This window comes from Rhinopithecus roxellana, chromosome 8, assembly GCF_007565055.1.
Source record: "Rhinopithecus roxellana isolate Shanxi Qingling chromosome 8, ASM756505v1, whole genome shotgun sequence".
NCBI classification, from domain to species: domain Eukaryota; kingdom Metazoa; phylum Chordata; class Mammalia; order Primates; family Cercopithecidae; genus Rhinopithecus; species Rhinopithecus roxellana.
The window spans coordinates 46410452-46434843 of NC_044556.1; the positions used below are offsets into that span (position 1 = coordinate 46410452).

The 24392-nt window shown below is 47.3% G+C and overlaps 2 protein-coding genes across 9 annotated transcripts in view; one reads left to right on the forward strand and one right to left on the reverse strand.

Moving 5' to 3' along the window:
• The window catches only part of PRUNE1 (prune exopolyphosphatase 1), a 31800-nt gene extending 18932 nt beyond the window's left edge, over positions 1 to 12868 (reverse strand). The window contains exons 1-3 of one of the 5 annotated variants that reach the window (XM_010387228.2): positions 12520 to 12868; positions 2875 to 2967; positions 2115 to 2317 (exon numbers count right to left, since the gene is read on the reverse strand). In XM_010387228.2, coding sequence (XP_010385530.1) covers positions 2115 to 2317; positions 2875 to 2967; positions 12520 to 12558 — 335 coding nt within the window. In that variant the 5' untranslated portion in view covers positions 12559 to 12868. Of the gene's footprint in view, positions 1 to 2114; positions 2318 to 2874; positions 2968 to 12519 lie in introns of those variants that run through there. The other 4 variants (XM_030937082.1, XM_030937083.1, XM_030937084.1 and 1 more) reach the window with 4 other exon arrangements.
• A 123-nt stretch (positions 12869 to 12991) lies between these two features.
• On the forward strand, positions 12992 to 24375 carry MINDY1 (MINDY lysine 48 deubiquitinase 1). Of its 4 annotated transcripts, XM_010387233.2 has the most exons (11): positions 12992 to 13472; positions 13578 to 14888; positions 18206 to 18990; positions 19361 to 19418; positions 19803 to 19867; positions 20490 to 20648; positions 21144 to 21246; positions 21592 to 21734; positions 22837 to 23028; positions 23331 to 23486; positions 23743 to 24375. In XM_010387233.2, exons 3-11 carry the CDS (start codon positions 18547 to 18549, stop codon positions 23821 to 23823), a joined length of 1401 nt encoding a protein of 466 aa, XP_010385535.1. In that variant the 5' UTR covers positions 12992 to 13472; positions 13578 to 14888; positions 18206 to 18546; the 3' UTR covers positions 23824 to 24375. The 4 variants fall into 4 exon arrangements, with proteins under 4 accessions (XP_010385535.1, XP_010385533.1, XP_010385532.1 ...); XM_010387231.2 differs by lacking the exon at positions 12992 to 13472 and having other exon boundaries at positions 14207 to 14888; positions 18458 to 18990; XM_010387230.2 differs by lacking the exon at positions 12992 to 13472 and having other exon boundaries at positions 14207 to 14888; positions 18458 to 18990; positions 22837 to 22987.
• The last annotated feature ends 17 nt before the right edge of the window (positions 24376 to 24392 follow it).

Consider the following 24392-nt stretch of genomic DNA (forward strand, 5'->3'; position numbering starts at 1 on the left):
TTTAGTAGAGACGGGGTTTCACCGTGTTAGCCAGGATGGTCTTGATCTCCTGACCTCGTGATCTACCCGCCTCAGCCTTCCAAAGTGCTGGGATTACAGGCGTAAGCCACCATGCCTGGACTGAGATATTTATATATTCTAATAATACATTATTCTAAAATCATGAGTTTATGTAGAAAACCTTTTGCTTTTTGTGTGCTTTTTATTTTTATTTATTTTTATTTTTTTGTAGAGATGGGATCTCACCATCTTGCCCAAGTTGGTCTTGAACTCCTGGGTTCAAGCAACCCTCCTACTTCATCCTCCCAAAGTGCTGGGTTTACAGGTGTGAGCCACCACACCTGGCCCTTTTGATAACTTAAAAAAATTATTTTTGGAGACAAAGTCTTGCCCTGTCACTCAGGCTGGAGTATAGTGATGTGATCATAGCTTACTGCAGCCTTGATTCCTGGGCTCCAGTGATCCTACCACCTCAGCCTCCTAAGTAGCTGGGACTATAAGCATGCACTACTGCACCTGGCAAATTTTTTTATTTTTAGTAGAGACAAGGTCACACTATGTTTATGGATTTTTGTATTTATTATTTTTTTTTAGAGAACAGGGTCTCGCTATATTGGTCAGACAGGTCTCCCTAAGTGCTGGGATTACAGGCGTGAGCCACCACACCAGGTCACTTTTTAAAAATTAAAAATAGGCCAGGCATTGTGGCTCACACCTGTAATCCCGCCACTTTGGGAGGCCAAAGGGGCGGATCATCTGAGGTCAGGAGTTCCAGGCCAGCCTGGCCAACAGCGCAAAACCCCATCTCTAGTAAAAAATACAAAAACTAGCTGGGCATGGTGGCACAAACCTGTAATCCCAGCTACTTGGGAGGCTGAGGCAGGGAGAATAGCTTGAACCCAGGAGGCAGAGGTTGCAGTGAGCCGAGATCACACCACTGCACTCCAGCCTGGGTGACAGAGCGAGACTCCATCTCAAAAAAATTAATTAATTAATTAAAATTAAAATTAAAAATAGAGTTGCAAGCCAGGTGTGGTGGCTCACACCTATAATCCAGCACTTAGGGAGGCAGAGGCAGGAAGATAGCATGAGCCTAGGAATTTGAGACCTGCCTGGGCAATATAGCAAGACCCTGTTCTCAAAAAAATTTTAATAAGTACAAAAACAAATAATAAGTAAAAAAAAAAAAAAAAAAAAAAGAAAATTGCAAACATGTTTCAAAGGTTTCTATTACAATAAATCTGTCTCAGAATCATTTTTTTTTTTTTTTTTTTGAGACAGGGTCTCCCTCTGTCTCCCAGGCTGCAGTGGAGTGGTGTGATCTTGGCTCACTGCACGTTCCACCTCCTGGGCTCACGTGATTCTCCCACCTCAACCTCCTGAGTAGCCTCCCGAGCAGCTGGGACCATAGGCATGCACCGCCTAATTTTTAAAATTTTTTTGTAAAAACATGGTTTTGCCATGTTGATCAGGCTGGTCTTGAACTCCTGGAGCTTAATGGATCTGGTTGCCTTGGCCTCCCAAAGTGCTGGGATTACAGGCGTGAGCCATCGCACCCAGCACACAAAATCTTAAATAATGATACCAAAGGCAGATTTAAATGATTTTTGAGTTATCCTTTAGTTTGAATTCAACATGTTCTATTTCTTTTTATTACAGGGTATGTCTTTATGCCACAGACAAACATATAACTGCAGAACTGACAATATTTTGTGTTGTTTTTCTATATCTAATATGACCTATCAATTATGATTAGCCTGTGAGATCCCTGAAAGCAAAAACTCTTTCTTTTTTTTTTTTTCTTGAGATGGAGTCTTGCTCTGTCGCCCAGGCTGGAGTGCAGTGGCACGATCTTGGCTCACTAAAACCACCACGCCCAGCTAATTGTATTTTTAGTATTTTTAGTAGAGACGGGGTTTTGCCATGTTGGCCAGGCTGGTCTCGAACTCCTGACCTCAGGTGATCTGCCCACCTCGGCCTCCCAAAGTGTTGGGATTACAGGCGTGAGCTGCCGCGCCCAGCCAGCAAAAACTCTTTCTTCCTCTCTTTATATCTCACTCATCAGAGCCCAGCACAGTACACGATAGGCAGCAATTTAATTTCCTTGTGCTTACTTGGGTAAGATATGATGGTCGACAAGGATGAGGGTGAGTTGGCCAGCCTGGTGTAATGCATGGAGGTCAATCTCATCCCGAAAAATCAAGATATTCTCTGGAATATGAACCTTCTGAAGAAAGAAGACAATGTCACCTCGCAGAGGTAGCTCAGAACGTTTTATATTTAAAACTGGCACAAAGACTTCCTCGGCCTCAGTTGTCTAGACAGGAAAGTAAAAAGAAGGCATCACAATGTTTTACAATGACAGGAAAAAGTAATAAGACTATTGGGACCAAAAGAGACAGACTTAGGTAAGTTACCACCTTTCTCAAAGCCACAAATACCCAGTCTATAAAAATGAAAGGATGACTTTTGCCTTCCCTCCTTAGCGATAACATGAAGGTCAAACAAGGTAACTCATGGTAAAGACCTAGTTCTAGATGCAATGCTGCAGAGGGGGAATAGTCCTCAAGAACTAACCTGGGCAGAGGAATACATACTAGATCACTGATACCTATAAGGAACTCAGTAATAAACTGTTTGAATATCGCTTTATGGTTTACAAATCCCCCAAAATACATTTACTCACTTTTTTTCTCACAGAAACACTGCAAAATATCATTTTAGATTTTATAGATGGTGGCATGAGACTCAACAAAGTTAAGGGATTTAAATTTACCCAATGCTAAATGCTGGTAAGTGGCAGAGCTGGGTCTTGAATCCAGATATTTTCATTCTAAGGGACTCAGATCCTAGGTACTACTTTGTTTTACCCACCTTTGCTAGGTAAAAAGCCAAGGCGAGAGCAGACACCATGGAGTCCAAATCACAGGCTTCATTTCCCAGCACAACATGTAGAGGTCGGGACTCCTGGAGAGGAAGGAAAATGGGAAACTAACAAAAGTATCTCTATCCATTTCCACTTACCTTTTTTCTTTTTTTTTAACACCTATATATATTTTTGAGACAGGTGTCACTCTATCGCCCAGGCTAGAATGCAGTAGCGTGATCACAGCTCACTGCAGCCTCAACCTCCTGCTAGGCTCAATTGATCCTCCTGCGTAGCTGGAACTACAGGAAAGCGCCACCATGCCCAGCTAATTCTTTGTATTTTTTGTAGAGATGGGATTTTGCCATGTTGCACAGACTAGTCTCAAATTCCTGGGCTCAAGAGATCCACCCGCCTAGGCCTCCCAAAGTGCTGGGATAACAGGTGTGAGCCACTGTGCCTGGCCTCTCCATTTACCTTATACTCATATAGGGCTTCACACACTTCCTCTCATTGATCTTCACAGAGGAGGTAGGTCAAATAATCTAATGGTCCTCATTCCATAGATGGTATAAGTGTTTCAGCTAAGCTGATAGCATTCTACATGTATCCAGTTTGTAGAAAAGTGTTCTTTCCTCCTATCTCCTTGAATATTAACTTACAAAGCAGTAAATAAACTTCTGATTTCTTATCTTCTTTGGGCACTCAAATAGTCAAAAAAGGGGATTTGAGGTAGCTGATATATTCAAGGCACGCTCTTGGGCATATCAACCCTGGTTGATTATTTCTTCCCACTTTCATAACAGGGAAAAGAATGCTTACACTTCTTTTTTTTTTTTTTTTTGAGACAGAGTTTTGCTTGTTGCCCAGGCTGAAGCGCAATGGTGCGATCTCGGCTCACTACAACCTCTGCCTCCCAGGTTCTCGTGCCTCAGCCTCAAGAGTAGCTGGGATTACAGGAATGCGCCACCACACCCAGCTAATTTTGTATTTTTAGTAGAGATGGGGTTTCTCCATGTTGGTCAGACTGGTCTCCAACTCCCGACCTCAGGTGATCTGCTCGCCTCGGCCTCCCAAAGTGTTGGGATTACAGGCGTGAGCCAGTGCGCCCGGCCGGATGCTTACGCTTCTAAATCATGAGAACAGGTGAAGAGGCTTTGAGAAGAAAGGTTAAAAGTAAGATCTAGGCCGGGCGCGGTGGCTCAAGCCTGTAATCCCAGCACTTTGGGAGGCCGAGACGGGCGGATCACAAGGTCAGGAGATCGAGACCATCCTGGCTAACACGGTGAAACCCCGTCTCTACTAAAAGATACAAAAAACTAGCCGGGCGAGGTGGTGGGCCCCTGTAGTCCCAGCTACTCAGGAGGCTGAGGCAGGAGAATGGCATAAACCCGGGAGGCGGAGCTTGCAGTGAGCTGAGATCCGGCCACTGCACTCCAGCCTGGGAGACAGAGCCAGACTCCGTCTCAAAAAAAAAAAAAAAAAAAAAAAAGTAAGATCTAGTCCAAGGCCAGGCGTGGTAGCTGGTGCCTGTAATCCCAGAACTTTGAGAGGCCGAGGCAGGCGGATCATCTGAGGTTAGGAGTTTGAGACCAGCCTGCCCAATATGATGAAACCTCATCTCTACTAAAAATACAAAAATTAGCCAGGGGTGGTGGTATGCACCTGTAATCCTAGCTACTCAGGAGAATTGCTTCAACCCGGGAGACGGAGGTTGCAGTGAGCCAAGATCGTGCCTTTTGCACTCCAGCCTGAGCAACAAGAGCGAAACTCTGTCTCAAATAAATAAATAAAATAAAAATACTAAAACTAGAGTGCCCAAAATCGAGGTGACAGGGTCTTGGGTTTTGTTTTGTTTTTAAGCATTTATTGAATGTGCCAGGCATTATTCTTGTATTTTTTCATGCATTAATCAATCATTTAATCCTTAACCCGATGAGGCAGGTACTTATATCATTTCATTCCAGGTATAAGCTTTCTGCTGGGTAGAATGAGACCAGAAAGCCTATGGCTCAGCATAGGGCACAATACTTCTCTCTTACCAGCTTACTTTTCTTTTTTTTTTGAGATAGGGTCTTACTTTGTTGCCCAGGCTGGAGGGCAGTGGTGCTATCTTGGCTCACGGCAACCTCCACCTCCTGGGTTCAAGTGATTCTCCTGCACCAGCCTCCTAAGTAGCTGGGACTATAGGCATATGCCATGATGCCCGGCTAATTTTTGTATTTTTGGTAGAGATGGGGTTTTGCCATGTTGGCCAGGCTAGTCTTGAACTCCTGACCTCCAGTGATCCGCCCACCTTGGCCTCCCAAAGTGTTGGTGTGAGCCACCGTGCCCAGCCCATCAGTTTACTTTTGAACTTCTATCTCAGCCTGGTTTTGAGAGAGGATGGGATGAAACAGACAAAATGAGACACACTAAATATAGCAGGGTTTGCCAATTTCAGCATGACTGGTATTTTGGACTAGATACTTCTTTTTCATTTTTGTAACTTTTACTTTTCGAGACAGCGTCTCACTCTGTAACCCAGGCTGGAGTGCATGGCACAACCATGGCTCACTGCAGACTCCACCTCCCAGACTCAGGTGATCCTCCCACCTCAGCCTCCTGAGAGGCTGGGACTACAGGCACCCGCCACCATGCCCGACTAATTTTTTTTTTTTTTTTGAGACAGAGTCTCACTCTGTCGCCCAGACTGTAGTGCAGTGGCGTGATCTTGGCTCACTGTAACCTCCACCTCCTGGGTTCAAGAGATTCTCCTGCCTCAGCCTCCTAAGTAGCTGGGATTATAGGCACGTGCTACCATGCTTGGCTAATTTTTGTCTTTTTAGTAGAGACGGGGTTTCACCATGTTGGTCAGGCTGGTCTTGAACTCCTGACCTCGTGATCCACCCTCCTCAGACTCCCAAAGTGTTGGGATTACAGGTGTGAGCAACCGCGCCCGGCCCTTGTTTTTGTTTTTTGTTTTTTTTTTCTTTGAGATGGAGTCTCACTCTGTCGCCCAGGCTAGAGTGCAGTGGCGCAATCTGGGGTCACTGCAACCTCTGCCTCCTGGGTTCAAGTGATTCTCCCCCTTCAGCCTCCTGAGTAGCTGTAGTAGACTACAGGCATGCGCCATCACATCCAGCTAATTTTTGTATTTTTTAGTAGAGACAGGGTTTCACCATGTTGGCCAGGCTGGTCTTGAACTCAGGTGATCCGCCCACCTCAGCTTCCCCAAGTATTGGGATTACAAGCGTGAGCCACTGTGCCCAGCCAAATTTTTGCATTTTTTGTAGAGATGGGGTTTTACCATGTTGCCCATGCTGGTCTCGAACTCCTGGGCTCAAGCGACACAGCCACCTCGACCTCCCAAAATGATTGGATTACAGGCATGAGCCACCACGCCCAGCCAGATAATTCTTTTGTTTGTGGAGGCTGTCCTGTGCATTATAGGATATTTGGCAGGATCCCTAGCCTCTACCCACATGGATGCCAGTAGCACCCTAAGTCATGACAAACAAAAATGTCTCCAGACTTGCTGAATGTTCCCTGGGGGGCAAAACTTCCCCCAGTTGAGAACTACTGGGTTACAAGAAGGTGAAAATCCATATATTCTGACTTCGTCAATCAGGGAAGATTTGCTAGACACAAGAGTTTAGCAAAGTGGGAAGGTTGAGAGGAGTAACACACAGCAAAGAACAGTTATCAACTAATGTAACTTTAGGAAAAAAAGGGAATCTAGGGAAACCTAGAATCATCTTCCCTATACAGGCTATCACTCCTTCTCTTCCCCCACTGGAAAGCCACAGCTCAGAAAGGGCAAATTGAGAAGACTTCTGGTGGTATCAATTGCCCCATCCAGTTACAAGATAGGTTTTTGTTTTTAAACCACCCTCTTCCCCATCTCCTACTCCCATCCCTAGAGAGAAATACAGAAGACAGAGGTTATCTGTCCAGGTTTTGCCCAAAGGGCCCCTAAGGAAGTTTCCCCTGAGGTCCTCCCCATGCCTGTTTCTCTAAGTCTACTTCAAGAGTGTGGAAGCAAAGGCCCATTCATACCGAACAGCACTGGGGTAGGGGGTTTACCTTTTTTCCAAAGCAATAAGAGAATTCTACCCAATACCCCAGGTCCCATAGTAACTTCTCTGACTTGTAATTCCTCCTCCTGATACCAGAGACCTCTGTTTCCTGGAGACCAAGAACTGCCCAGATGGCTATGGACCAAAGTGACAGGAAAGCACTTGAGATAAGAGTCTGCAGAAATAACTTGCTCACTGAAGCAGTTAGGGGGAGTGAGTGTTCTCTAGAGAGGAAATTATATAAACATGAGGCATATGGCCGTGACTCTGGAGGAAAAACGTAAGAGCAGCGGAGAAAAGGCAGAGCAAGCAGGACAGATCTACTGCTGGGTCCAAAAAGACACTGGAGAACCTTTCCACACTCATTTACATCAGTGTTGCTTCACTGCAAGCAGCGGCTGAATCAGGCTTATTTAGATCTACCTCACCATGAAAAGAACGCTAAGCAGAAAAGCACAAAGTAGGGACCAAATACAATGGCACGGCTCTGAAGTCAGGAGAAACCATCTCCAGAGGAAGGTGAACAATGAACCCCTTGCACTCAGCCAAACCCAGACAGCAACCAGAAGGAATGAATACAAAAGGAATACTTTGGGACTTGCAGCAAATCTTGGAACTGGGGTGACCAAGGGAGGCAGCAGCATTCCTCTCCCGTCAACACCCACTGTCACCCCAGCCTGACTGGACTATTCACCACCCGCAAACCATGATATGCACATTCCCAGCTCTGCCCTTTGCACTATTTGTTCTCTGTTTGAATGCAGAACTACTAATGGAAAAGATCACAGACTTTGGGGTTGAATCCCAGCTCTGCTTCTTACTTGACCCTCAAAGCCTCATTTCCCTCATATAAAAATGAGAATAGGCCAGGCGCCGGTGGCTCACACCTATAATCCCAGCACTTTGGGAGGTCGAGGTGGGCAGATCACCTCAGGTCAGGAGTTCGAGACCAGCCTGGCAAACATGGTGAAACTAAAACACACAAAAATTAGCCGGGCGTGGTGGCAGGTGCCTGTAATCTCAGCTACTCAGAGGCTGATGCAGGGAGAATTGCTTGAACCTGGGAAGTGGAGGCTGCAGTGAGCTGAGATCGCACCATTGCACTCTAGCCTGGGTGACAGTGTGAGACTCCATCTCAAAAAAATAAACAAAAAAAAAAAAAAAAAAATGAGAAGAATATCATAACCAATTTCATGACGTTGTTAGGAGGATTAAATGAGATAGTACCGTAAGTGCCTACACTGTAAATAGTAAAATGTGATCCTTCCCATCTTCTTTATTTCTCCCCATTGTTCAAGCCCACCTAATGTCTTTCTCTGTGAAGCCTTCCTGAACACCCAGTCCAGAGCAATCCTCTTCCTCTAAACCTCCAGCTTCTAGCACTTGTGGCTCTGAGACAGACCTTAACTTCTATCTTAAGGAGCTCCCTATCTTTTCATGGTCATGTATCCCTGATCCTTAACATGGTTTATGTGGTGGGTGACTATATACTTTATTGTTCAAACTGGTACACTTATGAGAATGAAAAGGGGTGCTATTAATGATTACACAGGGGAAAACCAAGACTGCCCTGGGCAAACCGGGTGTGGGGCTGCCCAACTTATAAGACATCATTCTCTTCTTTATTTAGGAAAAAACATGTGTAACCCTTAATTCCAAGCCCATCCTCCACCAGCTGAAAGCACAAGCCAAACAGCCTGTTTTCTGACCATCAGAGAAAGAGTTCAGGGAAAATACAGCTATACTTAGCAGCATGAGGAAATCTAAGCTGCCAATAGAAGAAATACCATCTGAGGGCCACAAGTAAATAAATACAAACTTTCTTTTCTTTTCTTTTTTTAAAGACCTACTAGTTGGCCAGGCGCAGTGGCTCATGCCTGTAATCCCAGCACTTTGGGAGGATGAGGCAGGCAGACCATGAGGTCAAGAGATTGAGACCGTCCTGGCCAACACGGTGAAACCCCGTTTCTACTAAAAATACAAAAATTAGCTGGGCATGGTGGCACATGCCTGTAGTCCCAGCTACTCGGGAGGCTGAGGCAGGAAAATCACTTGAACCTGGGAGGCGGAGGTTGCAGAGAGCTTCATGCAACTGCACTTCAGCCTGGCGACGGAGTGAGACTTTGTCTCAAAAAAAAAAAAAAAATTAAATGAAAATAAATAAATGAATAAACACCCACTAGTTGAAAAGACTCTCTTATCCTGAAATGTTCTTTGTGGCCTCAAGAGGAGGGGGCAGGGAGGGGGTTCTAGGCCTGGCAAAGTAAACCACTTCCCTTCTAAAGCTGAATATGGTATGATAACTACTCTTCAGAATAGTTAATGGGGGAGAAAAATAAACGAGACAGAAAGCCAGAGAGAGAGAAACCCTCTCAGCAGAGAAAATAGAAACAATACTGATGCCAGAACTACAAATTTCTAAGGAGAGCCAGCTCCTGATTCCTGCTTCATGCCTGAGAACTGCACACAATACATTGTCCAAAGGCTCCAGGATGAACACCTAAAATGCAATGCAGCCCCAGCCTGAAGCAAAGATTTCTCCCCCCTAGAAGTGAAAGATGAGTCACCATAAATAGGACATTTGGTTAAATAAGATTTTTTTTTTTTTTTTTTTTTTTTTTGAGAAGGAGTCTCACTCTGTCACCCAGGCTGGAGTGCAGTGGCCAGATCTCAGCTCACTGCAAACTCCGCCTCCCGGGTTTACGCCATTCTCCTGCCTCAGCCTCCTGAGTAGCTGGGACTACAGGCGCCCGCCACCTCGCCCGGCTAGTTTTTTGTATTTTTTTAGTAGAGACGGGGTTTCACCGTGTTAGCCAGGATGGTCTCGATCTCCTGACCTCGTGATCCGCCCGCCTCGGCCTCCCAAAGTGCTGGGATTACAGGCTTGAGCCACCGCGCCCGGCCAAGATTTTTTTTTTAATGGAACATCCTATTGTCTCTGTGGCAGAGGCTGTAGAAAATTTCTCTGGTATCAAATACTAAAAATACAGTAGCAACGGGAGACTTGGCTGGATTACCAGCTGTCTTTATCCTGTGCAAAGAGGAGCATTCATGATTTTCTGAAAGTTATAATTAAACTGTAGTTTAACAGGAACATTCAAACTTAAGAATGTATCTGTCTAAATCATCTCTCTCTCTTTACACAAGAAACTTAACAGGGTATCCTCTGGAGAACTGGATGGAGAGGAGAGAAGAAAAACGATCTTTATCTTTTTCATTTCATATCCCTTTGGTATTTAAATTTGTTCATGAAGTACACATTTACTACTTCTATAATTTAAAGCAATCTAGGCTGGATGTGGTGGCTCATGCCTGTAATCCCAGCACTTTGGGAGACCAAGGCAGGCAGATCACTTGAGGTCAGGAGTTCGACACCAGCCTGGCCAACATGGTGAAACCCTGTCTCTACTAAAAATACAAAAATTAGCCAGGCATGGTAGCGCAAGCTTGTAATCCCAGCTACTCAGGAGGCTGAGGCAGAAGAATCGCTTGAATTCAGGAAGTGGAGGTTGCAGTCAACCGAGATTGCACTACTGTACTCCAGCCTGGGCGACAGAGTGAGAGTTCACCTCAAAAAAAAAAAAAAAAAAAAAATCAAAGCAATCTAAATTGTTGGCATCTACCAGTATGTCTTGCCATCAGTTCACCTGTTAACCTTCTTAGAGTCTAATTTTCTCATTTCTCCAGGCCCTGGAGAGGCTATGTGATGATGAAAGCTCTAAGACACAACCTCAACTTTCACAAGTTCACAAGTTTGAAAGGAAGAGCTAGATCTTGCTCCTTGGGGGATGAATGCAGGGAGAGAAAGGTCAGGATTCCAGCAATATTGGAAAAATCAAGTATTTTTCCAGCTTCATATTGCTGTAGAGAATATACTATTAGGGCTGGGTACAGTGGCTCACACCTGTAATTCCAGCACTTTGGGAAGCCAAGCCAGAGGGATTGTTTGAGTCCAGGAGTTCAAGACCAGATTGGGCAGCGTGGCAAGACCCTGTCTCTACAAAAATACAAAAAATTAGCCCTGCAGGGTGGCACTGCCTATAGTCGCAGCTTTTTCAGGAGGCTGAGGTGGGAGGATCACTTGAGCCAGGGACGTGATCACACCACTGCACTCCAGCCAGGGCAACAGAGTGAGACCCTGGCTCAAAATAAATAAACAAATACAAAATAAAAATAGAGAATATACTGCTAACCTGGGGGTGGGGGGAGGCTCTGGAGGATATACACTGGAGAATAGATGCATGCAAAGAAATACTATTTGGTGAGGTTTCAGATCCAAGGGCACTTTACCACATGGTGGAAGAGAACAGTCATTTGGGTTACTGGGGGGGAAAATCCAACTGTTTAGCACTTAGAACGGTGCCCCCAAAACTCCACATTAGTCCTCCAATAAGCACCCTGTGGTGGAATCAGACGTAACAAAAAGGGATTGGTTCCAAATGGCCTTATGCATTGAAATAACTCCCCAAATTTCTTTTTCACAAGGAAAATGTCTATGTAATTGGTGTCAAAATGGACCTTCTCCCCAATTCAATATGAAGACAATTCATTTATTCCAGCAGCTGAGTCTGCAGCAGGAACTAAGTGACTTTCAGGATTTGTTAAAGAACAGAATCTGTCCCCCAGGGGAATTTGTAGAGTTTCAGATATCTAAAAAGGAAAGCTCAGCAAGCCATCTGTCTAGGTTTCTTCAGGGCAGTATAACTCAAAGTAGAGGGGCCGGGTGACCTCCTGGAGTCTGTCTCTGGTTAGCTTTTCGCTGCTCACTGGGGATAATAGCCTAATGCCTCTTGACGGCTCAGCATGGCTGGGTGAGTCCAACTGGCTCAGAGAGCACCAAAAATAAGCCACAAAGCATTCAGTAGTCATATTTATGGTTTTGATTCTAAACACACTTTGTGCTTATCCCTTCCAAGTGGAGAATTTTTATGTAATGTGTGTGCGTTAAGGCCAAAGGAGAAACCTGGAGGCAAAGGAATGCTGGTTGTGGGTCAACAAATATGCCTGATGGATTATGTATGTTTGGTTTAAAAACACTGACTGAAAGTAAAATATCGTTACTACTTCTAACTTAGAAATGAGTTCAGCCCGCCAGACAGAAACCGCCATTCAGAGGAAATAAAACCGTGAGCACCCGTTCCCTCCACACCCCCGAGGTTCACCTGGAGGCCAGTGGGCCAAGCGAGGCCTTGGGAGCGGAGAACTCAAAGAGGGGCGGGGAGAAAAGAATAAACACACCTCGAGGGGCTCGGCTGGCGGCGGCACAGTCCTGGTCCTTTTGACGAAACTGACCAAGATGACAGCAAGCAGAGGCTCAAATGCAGAATTCAGACCCAAGACTTCTCCCAGCTCTCGGGCGGACCCCAAAGGCGGGGAGCCAAAAACCGAGAGACTAAGCAAGCAGCATTCTCACGCTCCTAAGCTGGCTTTTCGCTCCTCGCTCCTCATGCCCCAAACCTGATCAGGCCCCAACCCCCCTCCCCACAACTCAGTGTTCCCTCCACACGGACCGTCGAGGCTTCCCCAGATCCCACGTCTTCGTCCTTCCTGGACCCCGTGCTCCATTCCTTACAGTCACAGACAGGGATCGGTTACCTGTAGAGCAGCTCGACAATCCTGCAGGTAGTCCTCCATGATGAAGCCCAAAGTACGCCGTCGCCCCTGGTCGAGGAGAGGTGCCCGTGGTCGAGGAGAGGTTTCCCCGGCGAATGCACCCCGCCCGGGACTCAGGGGCTAGAGGCCAGAGTCAGGAGGCGGGACTCGAACCCGCCACAAGGCGAATCGGCCTCCGACCCCGGGAGGAAGTGCGTAACCGGGTGCCCCCGAGCTCGGCGTCGCCCCTCCCCCAGCGGCGGAGGCGGGGCTCTACGCCCAGAGGCTCCTGGGACGACTTTCCGGAGAGGCCAAGGGGGTGTGGCGTGGGGCGACGTGGGAAACGTAGTCCTGCGGCTCCGCAATGTCCCTAGCTACCGAGGGAAGGAGCGTTTTCTGAGGGATACGTCGTTTGGTAAACAAATGTGTATGTGTCACAGTAACCCATTATTGTGGCATCTGAACTTTCCCTCTCAGATCAGGCTAAGTATAACATCTTTCCATATATCACACCGAGCATCTGGTTGACATTTTAAATGACACTTGGCAAAACAGATCATCTTCTTTCCCGAAATTCTGCCCTTTACCAAACTGATTCAATTGCCACCAATTTTGTGGTTGTTCATGTTAGGAGAACATTAGAATAATCTTTGACCCCTCTTGTTTACCTAACACAGTCTCCTGCCAACTCCTGCTGCTTCTCCCTTTGCAACTCTGTAGCCTGTTTTTTTTCTACAGACTTGGCAAATATCTTCTCCTTCCTTTCTTGGACAATTGTAACCTTGACTTTTTGCTCTCTGCCACCCTAATTGTTCCAACTGCTCTTGCAGGCTTTAGAGTTGCTTGAAGTTTCATCCTGTGGCGGCCCTGTACATAGAGTTTAGGGAACCCTTCAGAATGTAGAGTTAGGTTCCAGCCTCCCTTAACTGCCACTTTCCAGCCGCAGGGTAGTGCAAGTACTGTAAATAAATGGACACTCATCATCAAAAATTCCCTCATTTATTTATCTATCGCTTTATTTCCTACCATCAGCCTCACACCAGCTTTTCCTGCTTCCCCAGCTGTAAATCGAGAGGAGGTGACTGATGAGAGGCCTGTGGTGGAACCAAGATCCAGAGTACAGGGGTGTTGGATCTCCTGCCTGCTCTGCCAGTTCTTTTTTCTTCTTCCTCTTCTTCTTCAGATGGAGTCTTGCTCTGTCATCAGGCTGGAGTGCAGTGGCAGGATCTTGGCTCACTGCAACCTCTGCCTCCCGGGTTCAGGTGATTCTCCTGCCTCAGCCTCCCGAGTAGCTGGGGCTACAGGCACGTGCCACCACGCCCTGCTAATTTTTGTATTTTTAGTAGAGATGGGGTTTCACTGTGTTGGCCAGGTTGGTGTTGATCTCTTGACCCCGTGATTCGCCCGCCTCGGCTTCCCAAAGTGCTGGGATTACAGGCGTCAGCCATCGCGTCCAGATCCTGGAGCTTCTTCCACACCCTCTGCACTCTAGCAGGTGCACAACCCAACCAGTTTCATTTCTAGACTTAAACATGATACAGCAAGGACTTGGAAAGAACCTCTGTGGAGGGCTCCAGAGGGAAAAGAGCTGGGTTTGTTTGTTTGTTTTTAACATTAACTGAGTAATATATGCAAATATCGTGCTCTTTGGTCCTGCTTCTGTGGATCGAGAGCAAAGGACTGCTATACCCAGGGAGAGAGCCCAGATCCAACAAGCTGCTTCTGTCCAGCCCTGCTCCTCCCCACTCAGCAAGGGCACTTGCTCTTCCCTATTCTCACCAGAGAGGCACAAGCGCTCCGTCCCTTCCAGAGGCAGGCGGAGGGAAGAGAAAGGGTCTGTTGTTTTTCTCTCCTTGTTTCTTGCTCCCTCTCTGCTGATCACAAAGCTGCTGACCGGGTCAGAAAGCCCTGATGGAAATCCACCAGCGCTGGGCAGGCCCCTCCTCCTCCAGGGAGCTTGTCCTTGCCTAATTTTTCTTCGTCCCGATGAGAACAAAAAGAGAGAAAGAGAAGAAAAGAAAAACCACAAACTTCCTTTGAAAACCAGCTTGTAGTCAGGGCCTGGAGCGCATGCCCTAGACTCAGCGACTCAGGAATCCTGAAGACTCTCTGAGTGACCTGGAGCACCTGGGCTCCGCCCCTGCCTGCCTTCACCCACTCCAGTGCCCCCAGTACTGGGCGTGAGTCCGGAAGTGGCCACAACCGAGCCTGTACCGTCGCTCGCAAAGCTGTGTAAACCTGTATAAGCTCAGGCGTTGACAGCTGGAAGGCAGCTGGCACTGGCAGACCCCCTCATTGCACCTATCTTCCCCATCGCATTGCCACAGCTGAACCCTCCTTCTCAATCTTGGAACAGCATCCACTTCTTTAAGGTAAAAACTTTATTTTAATCATCTTCTTCACTTCTTCTCCCACCCCTCTCCGTTTCCTCTCCAGCTCTGGGGAGCTGACACCTGCTGTCATTCCACCTTTGGTCTACAAGTCTGGATTGCTTAGAGGAGCTAAGTCAGGAGAGATATGTAAAGGGGATGCTGCTTGGTCCTCCTCCTTTTAATGAAAGCACGAAACCTTCCCCCTCTCCTTATGAGCAAGTAGACAGGGCACTGTGGCCATGGTTGACATATTCTGAGATAAAAATCTAAACTATTGATTGCATGAAGACGTAGGTCAGACTGAGAAAGAGATTGGTGTGGGACAGTAAGGGAATTGTTCCTACGGAGAGGAAGAGTGTCTTCTTGAAGTTACATACCTGTTTTACATGCTTCTTCCAACTTTTGGCTCTGTACTGCCATTGATTAGGGAGGAGCCAGGGTTATTTTAATTCCCTCACCCACCACCATAATTCCAGCTGGAGAGAAAGTGTAGGACTTGAGGAGCTGACAAAGAGGAGGAGGAGAATGAAACTTTGATTTGTCTGACTATCCTCTCTCTCATTCTTTCCTACTCTGAAATACTCCATGCCCTCCCCAGCAGGATTAGACCTTGTAGAGTAGAAACCCTCCATTACATTTCCTGCCCCTGCCTCTTAAGACTTAGCCCATTTAGCTCTGCCCAGTTCCTCTGAGACCCCACTCCCTCGGGTGTCCACTCCTGGGTTCCTTTGGCTCACCTCTCCAGCCAGCTAGCTGCCCAGCCCCACTTCATCATTGATCATTTCTGGCACTGGACAGAAAATATAAAAACTAAGGCCTGCTTTTCTTTTCTTTTTTTTCTGAGACAGAGTCTCACTCTTGTCACCCAGGCTGGAGTCCAGTGGCACAATCTTGGCTTACTGCCACCTCCACCTCCGGAGTTCAAGCAATTCTCCTGCCTCAGCCTCCTGAGTAGCTGGGATTACAGGCACCCGCCACCGCCCCGGCTAATTTTTGTATTTTTAGTAGAGACGGGGTTTCATCGTATTAGCCAGGCTGGTCTTGAACTCCTGACCTCAGGTTATCCACCCGCCTTGGCCTCCCAAAGTGCTGGGATACAGGTATGAGCCACTGTGCCTGGCTGAGGCCTGCTTTTCTTCAAGCTTTTTTACTTTTCCAGGCTCTGGCATCTGCTTTGAGGTTCACCCTAAGTGTCATTTAAGGGGAGAAGAAAAGGAGAGAGAGAAAGAGAGAGAGAAAAAAAGTGTAAGGCCTGCAGGCAGTTTTTGCTACTCTGATTCTAAATTAACAACATGTAAATGATATGCAGCTAGCATAAACATATGTGAATCAAGAGGATAATCAATTTGAGTGATAATCAATTTGAGTTACTGAAATTCTATTTCAGTAACTTTAATGTTCTTCAATCTCATCTCCCAGGCCTTCCCCTAGCCCCAAATTCATGTAGGTTTACAAGAAGGAAGCGGTCTCAGGTTGGGAGGAGGATGGGGAAAAGACAAGATTTCTAACTAGTTTAATTTATTTTATTTTGTTTTATTTTATTTTTGAGATGGAGTTTCCCTCTGTCGTCCAGGCTGTAGTGCAGTGTCACAATCTCAGCTCACTGCAACCTCCGCCTCCTGGGTTCAAGCAATTCTCCCACCTCAGCCTCCTGAGCAGCTGGGACACAGGCACGCGCCAACATACCTGGCTAATTTTTCTATTTTCAATGCAGAGAGGGTTTCGCCATGTTGGCCAGGATGGTCTCGATCTCCTGATCTCAAGTAATCTGCCCGCCTCAGCCTCCCAAAATGCTGGGATTACAGGTGTGAGCCACTGTGCCTGGTCCCTAACTAGTTTAATTTCTCCCTGTTTCTCTCCCTGATAAAGAGTGGGAGGGGAGCAAGGAGATTAAAGGGAGATGTTTTCCAAAGGGCAGGATTTGTGGTTTTTTATTATTTATACCCACAGCATTAGTTAAATGTCTATCTGTACTTGCCTCAATGTGCCTCTAGTGCTGATAGAGAGCAGGTTAAACAGGTCCAGTGTTCACATCTAAAATGACCTGGATAGGACTGGGTGCAGTGGCTCATGCCTGTAATCCCAGCACTTTGGGAGGCTGAGGTGGGAGGATCACCTGAGGTCAGAAGTTTGAGACCAGCCTGACGAATATGGAGAAAACCCGTCTCTACTAAAAAATACAAAATTAGCCAGACATGGTGGTGCATGCCTGTAATCCCAGCTACTCGGGAGGCTGAGGCAGGAGAATCACTTGAACCCAGGAGGCAGAGGTTGCGGTGAGCTGAGATTGCGCCACTGCACTCCAGCCTGGGCAACGAGAGCAAAACTCTGTCTCAAAAAAATAAAGATAAATAAATAAAACCACTTGGATGGGAATAGACATAAAATTTCAGGTAGGTGAATGTAGAGGGAGTATTGTTAAGTAAATTAATAATCAGCATTTTCGTATTTCATAGAAATAGCGGGCAAGAGAGTATCTCTGGGTTTAGGCAGTTTCTGGAAGAAAAAAAAATGAACTGAGGAAAAATTGCTGTCTCAACTCTAGCTGTCAAGAGATGCTTACTGGGTCCAGGCACCGTGGCTCATGCCTATAATCCCAGTCCTTTGTCAGGCTGAGGAGGGCAGATTACTTGGGCCCCCAGGAGTTGAGACCAGCCTGGGCAACAAAGCAAGACCCTGTCTCAATTTAATTAAAATGAATTTGAATATCTTTATTAATTTTTTTTTTAAAAGAGAAGCTTACTGGAAGAACTTGTGGGGAGTGCTTTTTGTGCCCCTAATCTGAAGTCACTTATCAAAACCAGTCTCTGATTCGTCCCCCCTACCTACATTTCCCCTCCCAGCTTACAGGAAACCCCTCCCAAGGCCTTTGTACTGTGGTCTGGTATTGCTTATGGTTCGGAAGAGCCCTTTGAGGAGGAAGACTTCCCCTTCTCACCAGCATTTCGCCTTTAGGGGCATGACACTGACTCTGTGCCTCCTCCATTCTTCACCCCAAGCACTATGTGACTGTTAATCTTTTTATCCTTGGGTGAGGCAGAGAGAAGGTATCCCTAAAAATACAAGCAGGCTGTGTATGCTTAGTATGTTGTGTGAAGGGGCAGGGTATGGGGTAGGGCAGAGGAATTATCCCTGTGAGGGAATATGGCTATGAGGGGTTACTGATGTGATGCCTATTAGAGTAAGCTAAAGATCATCATATTAATAACCATTAGCGTAGATTTAACATTTCTTTCTCCACCTCTTTTCCTTCTTTCTCCTTTGTGCTCTCCCTTTCTCTCTGTCTTTTCTTCCTTCCCTGTTACGATCTGTTTCAGGGAAGCTGACTCCACCCATGTCTTCAATCCCACCAGTCTTCCCTCCGCCCCGTGCCCTCTTGGTCTCATCTGGTCACAGCAAGTTAGAGGTGGAAAGAGCTCAGCACAGGACCCTTCTGTTTACACATATACTGCCCATAGCCAGGAGTGACTGCACAAACACTAACCAGCCTTCTACACTACATTCCTTTTTCCAAGACTTATCTGGGTTAGTTTGCTTTCCAGCCCACTGATTTTCTTCTTATTGAACAGGTCCCTCTTTTGCATCCCAAGCCTGGCTTAGGCAAGTCCCTGAGGTCAGTAAACACCTTCAGTGCCCCTCAGCTGAGTCCCTTTTGACTATGGAACACCATCAGCCTGAGGATCCGACCCCTGGTAAGGCCGGGACTGCAGAAGCAGTCATCCCTGAAAACCATGAGCTTCTGGCAGGCCCACATGAGCACCCTCAGAACACAGATGCAAGAGATGCTGATGGGGAGGCTGGAGAACGGGGCCAAGCTTTGCTGCCTGGCCAGTGTGGGGACAACCTTGAGTCCCCTCTGCCTGAAGCTAGCTCAACTCCACTGGGGCCAACCCTTGGGACACTGCCTGAAGTAGAGACAATGAGGGCATGCTCCATGCCCCAGGAGCTTCCTCAGTCCCCCAGGACCCGACAGCCTGAGCCAGATTTCTACTGTGTCAAGTGGATCCCTTGGAAAGGAGAACGGACACCTATCATCACCCAGAGCAGTAACGGCCCTTGCCCTCTCCTTGCCATCATGAATATCATCTTTCTTCAGTGGAAGGTAAGAGAACACGCAGTTAGGGGTGCAAAAAATATCAGGGAGTACTCTTCCCTGACCTATTTCCTTGATCATCCTGATATTCTCAAACCAGTCAAAACTTTTCAGATTATTCTCCATATTTCTCCAACTTGAGCAAATGAGATAAGATGTTCCTAAAAACAAAGAAAAAAAAAAAAGAGGAAAATCTGTCCTACCCCTGTATCCCCTACTCCCTAGCCTTGCAAGATTTCACATTCATTCCCTTGTGCCAGTTGCAAGCCTTTTTTCCTACCCCACCCTACTACTGGAGCTCCCCCTTGCCTTTCCATGGGTTCTTCCTTTAGTGCTCTTTGGGGGAAAGCACACACGTGATCACCCCTTCTGCCTTCAGGTGAAACTCCCCCTTCAGAAGGAAGTGATCACATCGGATGAGCTCATGGCCCATCTTGGTGAGTGACTGGGCCTTGAAGAGGAATTACCCAAAGGGTTGCAGAGCTATCCACTCAGCCAGACTATTCAGGGATCTCCATTTGGGGGTTCTGATATGGCAGGGAGGGTAAGGGTCTATGGGGCTTCTCTGCAAGGCTGGATAATGAAAAGCAAAGGTGTCGGGAGTCCTGGGTTGTAACACCAATTCTGCCGTTAGCTTTTGTATCTGACCCTGGGTGGGCCCTTCACCTTTATGAGTCTCGCTTCCTCTGAGAAATGAAGAATCCAGATTAGACTCTAAGTCTTTTCCAGCTCTGAAAATCTGTGTTCTGTGACATTACCCGAGGAAACTTAGCTTTTGAGGCAATTGGTGGGGTAAGCTGATAAGAGGTCCTGTCTTGTAGGAAACTGCCTCCTGTCCATCAAACCCCAGGAGAAGTCAGAGGGACTTCAGCTTAATTTTCAGCAGGTAAGGCAAAAGGTCTGCAGGCATAGGGGTTTGCAGGTTTGTAAGGGGACATCTTGAAATACTAAGAGAAGCTTTTGTTGTTCTTCAGAGGTTTCCTTGAACCATGATTTTATTCTGCAGGAGTCAAAGGAGAGTTTATCTTTGTCCTAGAAAATATGTTCATTGGCCGAGTGCTCACACCTGTAATCCCAGCACTTTGAGAGGCCAAAGCGTGAGGATCACTTGAGGCCAGGAGTTCGAGGCCAGCCTGGGCAACATAATAATACCCCTGTCTCTACAAAAAAAAAAAAATTTTTTTCAAGAATTAGCCAGGTATGGCGGTGCGTGCCTGTAGTCCCAGCTACTCAGGAGGCTGAGGTGGGAGGGTCATTTGAAACCAAGAGTTTGAGGCTGTAGTGAGCTAGGATCACACCACTGCACTCCAGCCTGGATGAAAGAATGAGACTTAAACTCTAAAAGAAAAACAATGTTCATAGAGAAGGGTTGAGGCAAGGGAGAAATGGAGTGACTTGTAAGAGAATAGCGAAAGAAAAGCAACAAGGTTAATTTTTAATTTCTGGAGGTGGGAGTGGAGTGGTGGGAGAAAAGGCTAGAATGTCTATCATCTTTTTTCTACCCCCAGAATGTGGATGATGCAATAACAGTGCTGCCTAAACTGGCCACAGGTCTGGATGTCAATGTGCGATTCACAGGCGTCTCTGATTTTGAGTATACACCTGAGTGCAGTGTCTTTGACCTACTAGGCATACCTCTGTACCATGGCTGGCTTGTTGATCCACAGGTGAGGGTGGGAGGGCCCACTGGGACCTTATCCAGCTTAAGCTGACATGAGAGAGGCAAATTCTTGTGGGGTAGAGGTTAGGGAGTTAGGGGTTAGATTGGCTTGGGAGGGAAACAGGGTTTGGAGACTGGACCCAGTACAGAATTCCTTGAATTTTAACCAATTTTGGGGATAACATGCAAATACAAGCAAACTACATGCAAACAGGTCAGTTCTTTAGACATCAAAAATTCAGGAACCAGATGGGTTTGGTGGCACATGCCTGTATTCCCAGCTACTTGGGAGGAGTTCGGGGCCAGTCTGAGCAACATAGCAATCCTATGATGAATGGTTCCTGAAATTTTTTTTTTTTTTTTGAGAGACAAAAAAAAAGTGTTTAGGAACCATTCATCATAGGGTTGTAGACCTTGTGAGCTTTGTTCATTTCCTTCCTTAAAAAAAAAAAAAAAAAAATCCCAATTTTTTTGGAATCCTACCATCCCACTACCCAAGCAGAGTCCTGAGGCTGTGCGTGCAGTTGGGAAACTGAGTTACAACCAGCTGGTGGAGAAGATCATCACCTGCAAACACTCCAGTGACACCAACCTCGTGACGGAAGGTGACATTCCTCCCCTTCTCATGAATAGTATGTGGAGGGAATGATGGCTACTTAGGCTTATTTTTTATTGTGTGTCATCTCCCACCACATCCCACTAGCTATAAGCTTCACAAGAAGGAGCTTGGGGAATTTCTGTTTAGTTCATTGGGGTATCCCCAGTGCCTGGCATGAGGTAGCTGCTCTATAAGTATTTGTTAAGTGAATGAATACAGCCAGGTTTCAAGAAAGGGACGTCAGAAGGTGGGACTGACCCCTGGGGCTTTTGACAGGAGCTCTCTGGATGGTCCTTCCTGTTGTGGACCTTGAATTCAAGCCAAGTTTCCCTCAACTTGTCCCCTCTGGCAGGCCTGATTGCAGAGCAGTTCCTGGAGACCACCGCAGCCCAGCTGACCTACCACGGGCTGTGTGAGCTGACAGCAGCTCCTAAGGAGGGTGAACTTAGCGTCTTTTTCCGAAACAACCACTTTAGCACCATGACTAAGCATAAGGTAATGCGGGTTTGAGGGCGGCGGGCTGCGGTGCTGTCATTTCCTGGTGCCTTTTTCTCATGGGTCCAGCTGGGATCAGCTAGATTAAGCCGTGGTAGCAAGTGACCCGTCAAATCCCTGTGGTTTACCACAACAAAGGTTCATTTCCCGCTCCTGGTGCTTGTCCACTGTGGACTGGCTATGGTTCTGTCCCATACCATTTTCACTCTGGGACCCAGCTGACAAAAGATCCTTTATCTGGAATATATGCGGGAACACAGAGAGAGGGGGGCACTGTGCATTCATGCTTAGAGCTTCTGTTTGGAAATGACACATGTCATTTCTGCTCACATCTTCTGGCCAGAGCAAGCCATAAGGGATAAGCATGCCGTTGATGGGACAGGAAAGTCCGATCCTCCCCTAGGAGGGGGCAGTGAAATTTTTGAACGATGCTGGTCTTCAAAAGTTAGAAACTGCCAATGTTCTCTAGGATTTGAGCAGCAGAGGGAGGGGTCTCTTGTTCTCAAAGGATTTATCCTAAGAGCCATCAGGCAAGCCCAGAGAACAACGGGAAATGGGGGGAGCAGGGTCTTGTGTGGCATCTCAGCCCCGACGACTCCATGCCACGCTTGGCCAGAATGACCACTGTGCTCACATCCAACTGGACATACACTCAGACATCCCTTTCTTCCCCCCAAGGCCACACATATTTATAAAACGTCCACATGCTGAGGGGCTGGGTGCGGTGGCTCATGCCTGTAATCCCAGCACTTTGGGAGGCCGAGGAGGGCGGATCACGAGGTCAGGAGGTCGAGACCATCCTGCCTAACATGGTGAAACCCCATCTCTACTAAAAAAATACAAAAAATTAGCCAGGCATGGTGGTGGGTGCCTGTAGTCCCAGCTACTTGGGAGGCTAAGGCAGGAGAATGGCGTGAACCCGGGAGACGGAGCTTGCAGTGAGCGGAAATCACACCACTGCACTCCAGCCTGGGCGATAGAGCGAGACTCTGTCTCAAAAAAAAAAAAAAAAAAAGGTCCACATGCTCATACCGAGATTTCTGGCAGTGAACTGCCTCTGTATCACCTGTCCCCGCAGTGAGCTCTGTTCTTTTCTTTGTAGGGTCACTTATACCTACTGGTCACTGACCAGGGCTTTCTACACGAGGAGCAAGTCGTATGGGAGAGCCTGCACAATGTGGATGGAGACAGCTGCTTTTGTGACTCCGACTTTCACCTGAGTCATTCCCTGGGCAAGGGGCCTGGAGCAGAAGGTGGGAGTGGCTCCCCAGAAAAGCAGCTGCAGGTAGACCAGGTGTGTAGGGCACTTAGGAAAAGTGCAGAGAGCACATGTGCCTCAGAGAGCTTTTTGCCACATACATTTTAACCGCTAGAGGCCATGTGAACCCATGCCTCTTTCTCTGGGTTACCTCAGATCGTCTCCTCACTTGGTGTGTATTCTCTGGCACCACAGATAATGCATTTGGCTGTGTGTGCTGCTCCGTAGGGAGAAAGAGCTAGAGAATTTGAGGGATGCGGAAAAACTGATTTGGAAACCTCGCCTGAATAGCCACAGCTCTGGGCCTCAGCCCACTGTACAACTCTTGTTCTCCTCAGGACTACCTGATTGCTCTGTCCCTGCAGCAGCAGCAGCCACAGGGCGCGCTGGGGCTCACCGACTTGGAGCTGGCCCAGCAGCTTCAGCAAGAGGAGTATCAACAGCAGCAGGCAGTGCAGCCAGTGCGGACGCGGACACGGGCCCTGTCACCGCAGGTGGGCTGCTGCCCGGGCGCCCACACTCCCGGTTTGCACTTCATGCTTTGCTGGGTCCAGAACACCTATTATTCCTGCACTGGTCTCTTCAAGGTTTCTTCTCTCAGGGCCCTTCCCCTGCCTGTACCTCTCCCCTGGAGTCCCTTCCTATCTTCCTCTCCCTACTCCCTGTCCCAATCCTGACACCCCTCCTTCTAGAATCTCTTCTTGTGCGCTTCCAAGGAAGTTCAGTGACCGATTGTTAAATTCGATACAGGGGAGAGGAGCCACATCTGGACGCCCAGCTGGGGAGCGTCGGCAGAGGCCGAAGCACGAGTCAGACTGCATTCTGCTGTAGCTCTGCCCCAGTGCCAGGCTGGCCTGCCCCTTCTTCCAGAGGCTATGGCTAGTTGGCTTGCTCCCCCGCCTCCATCCCTGAGATGTGCTGGATAACTTATTTATGGACTGTTGGGGATCAGAGCAGGCGACCAATGCCAGGGTCAGACTTGGTAATGTCCTTGACCTCACGTGCTGCTGCCTTCTCTGCCTCCCACCCAGGACAACATTAGGATTGGTGGGTTTCTGGTTCTCAACTTCCAGCCCCTGAATAGTCACATGTATATACAGACTAAGGCTCTGGGGTGAGGTCCCTATCTGGAATGCATCTCTCCTGCTTCCCATCCCTGTTGCCTGGACGCTCCTGATCACCTAGGCAGGCCTGTCTCCAGTTGTTTCAGAGCTTAATTTGGGTTTCTATCTCTGTTATTTGTAATGCCTTCCTGGGGTTTGGAAATAAAACTTCTGGCCTGGCACAGTGGCTCACGCCTGTAATCTCAACAGTTTGAGAGGCTGAGGCGGGCGGATCACCTGAGGTTAGGAGTTTGAGACCAGCCTGCCCAAAAAGGTGAAACCCCATCTCTACTAAAA

What these genes read in the sequence shown, in the direction of transcription:
- MINDY1 (XM_030937086.1), top strand. Translation starts at nt 15,045, where the DNA reads ATGCTGCTTGGTCCTCCTCCTTTTAATGAAAGCACGAAACCTTCCCCC. An exon ending in TCATCTTTCTTCAGTGGAAG is followed by an intron (nt 18,991 to 19,360) that starts GTAAGAGAACAC and finishes TTCTGCCTTCAG; the next exon opens with GTGAAACTCCCCCTTCAGAA. An exon ending in TGAGCTCATGGCCCATCTTG is followed by an intron (nt 19,419 to 19,802) that starts GTGAGTGACTGG and finishes CCTGTCTTGTAG; the next exon opens with GAAACTGCCTCCTGTCCATC.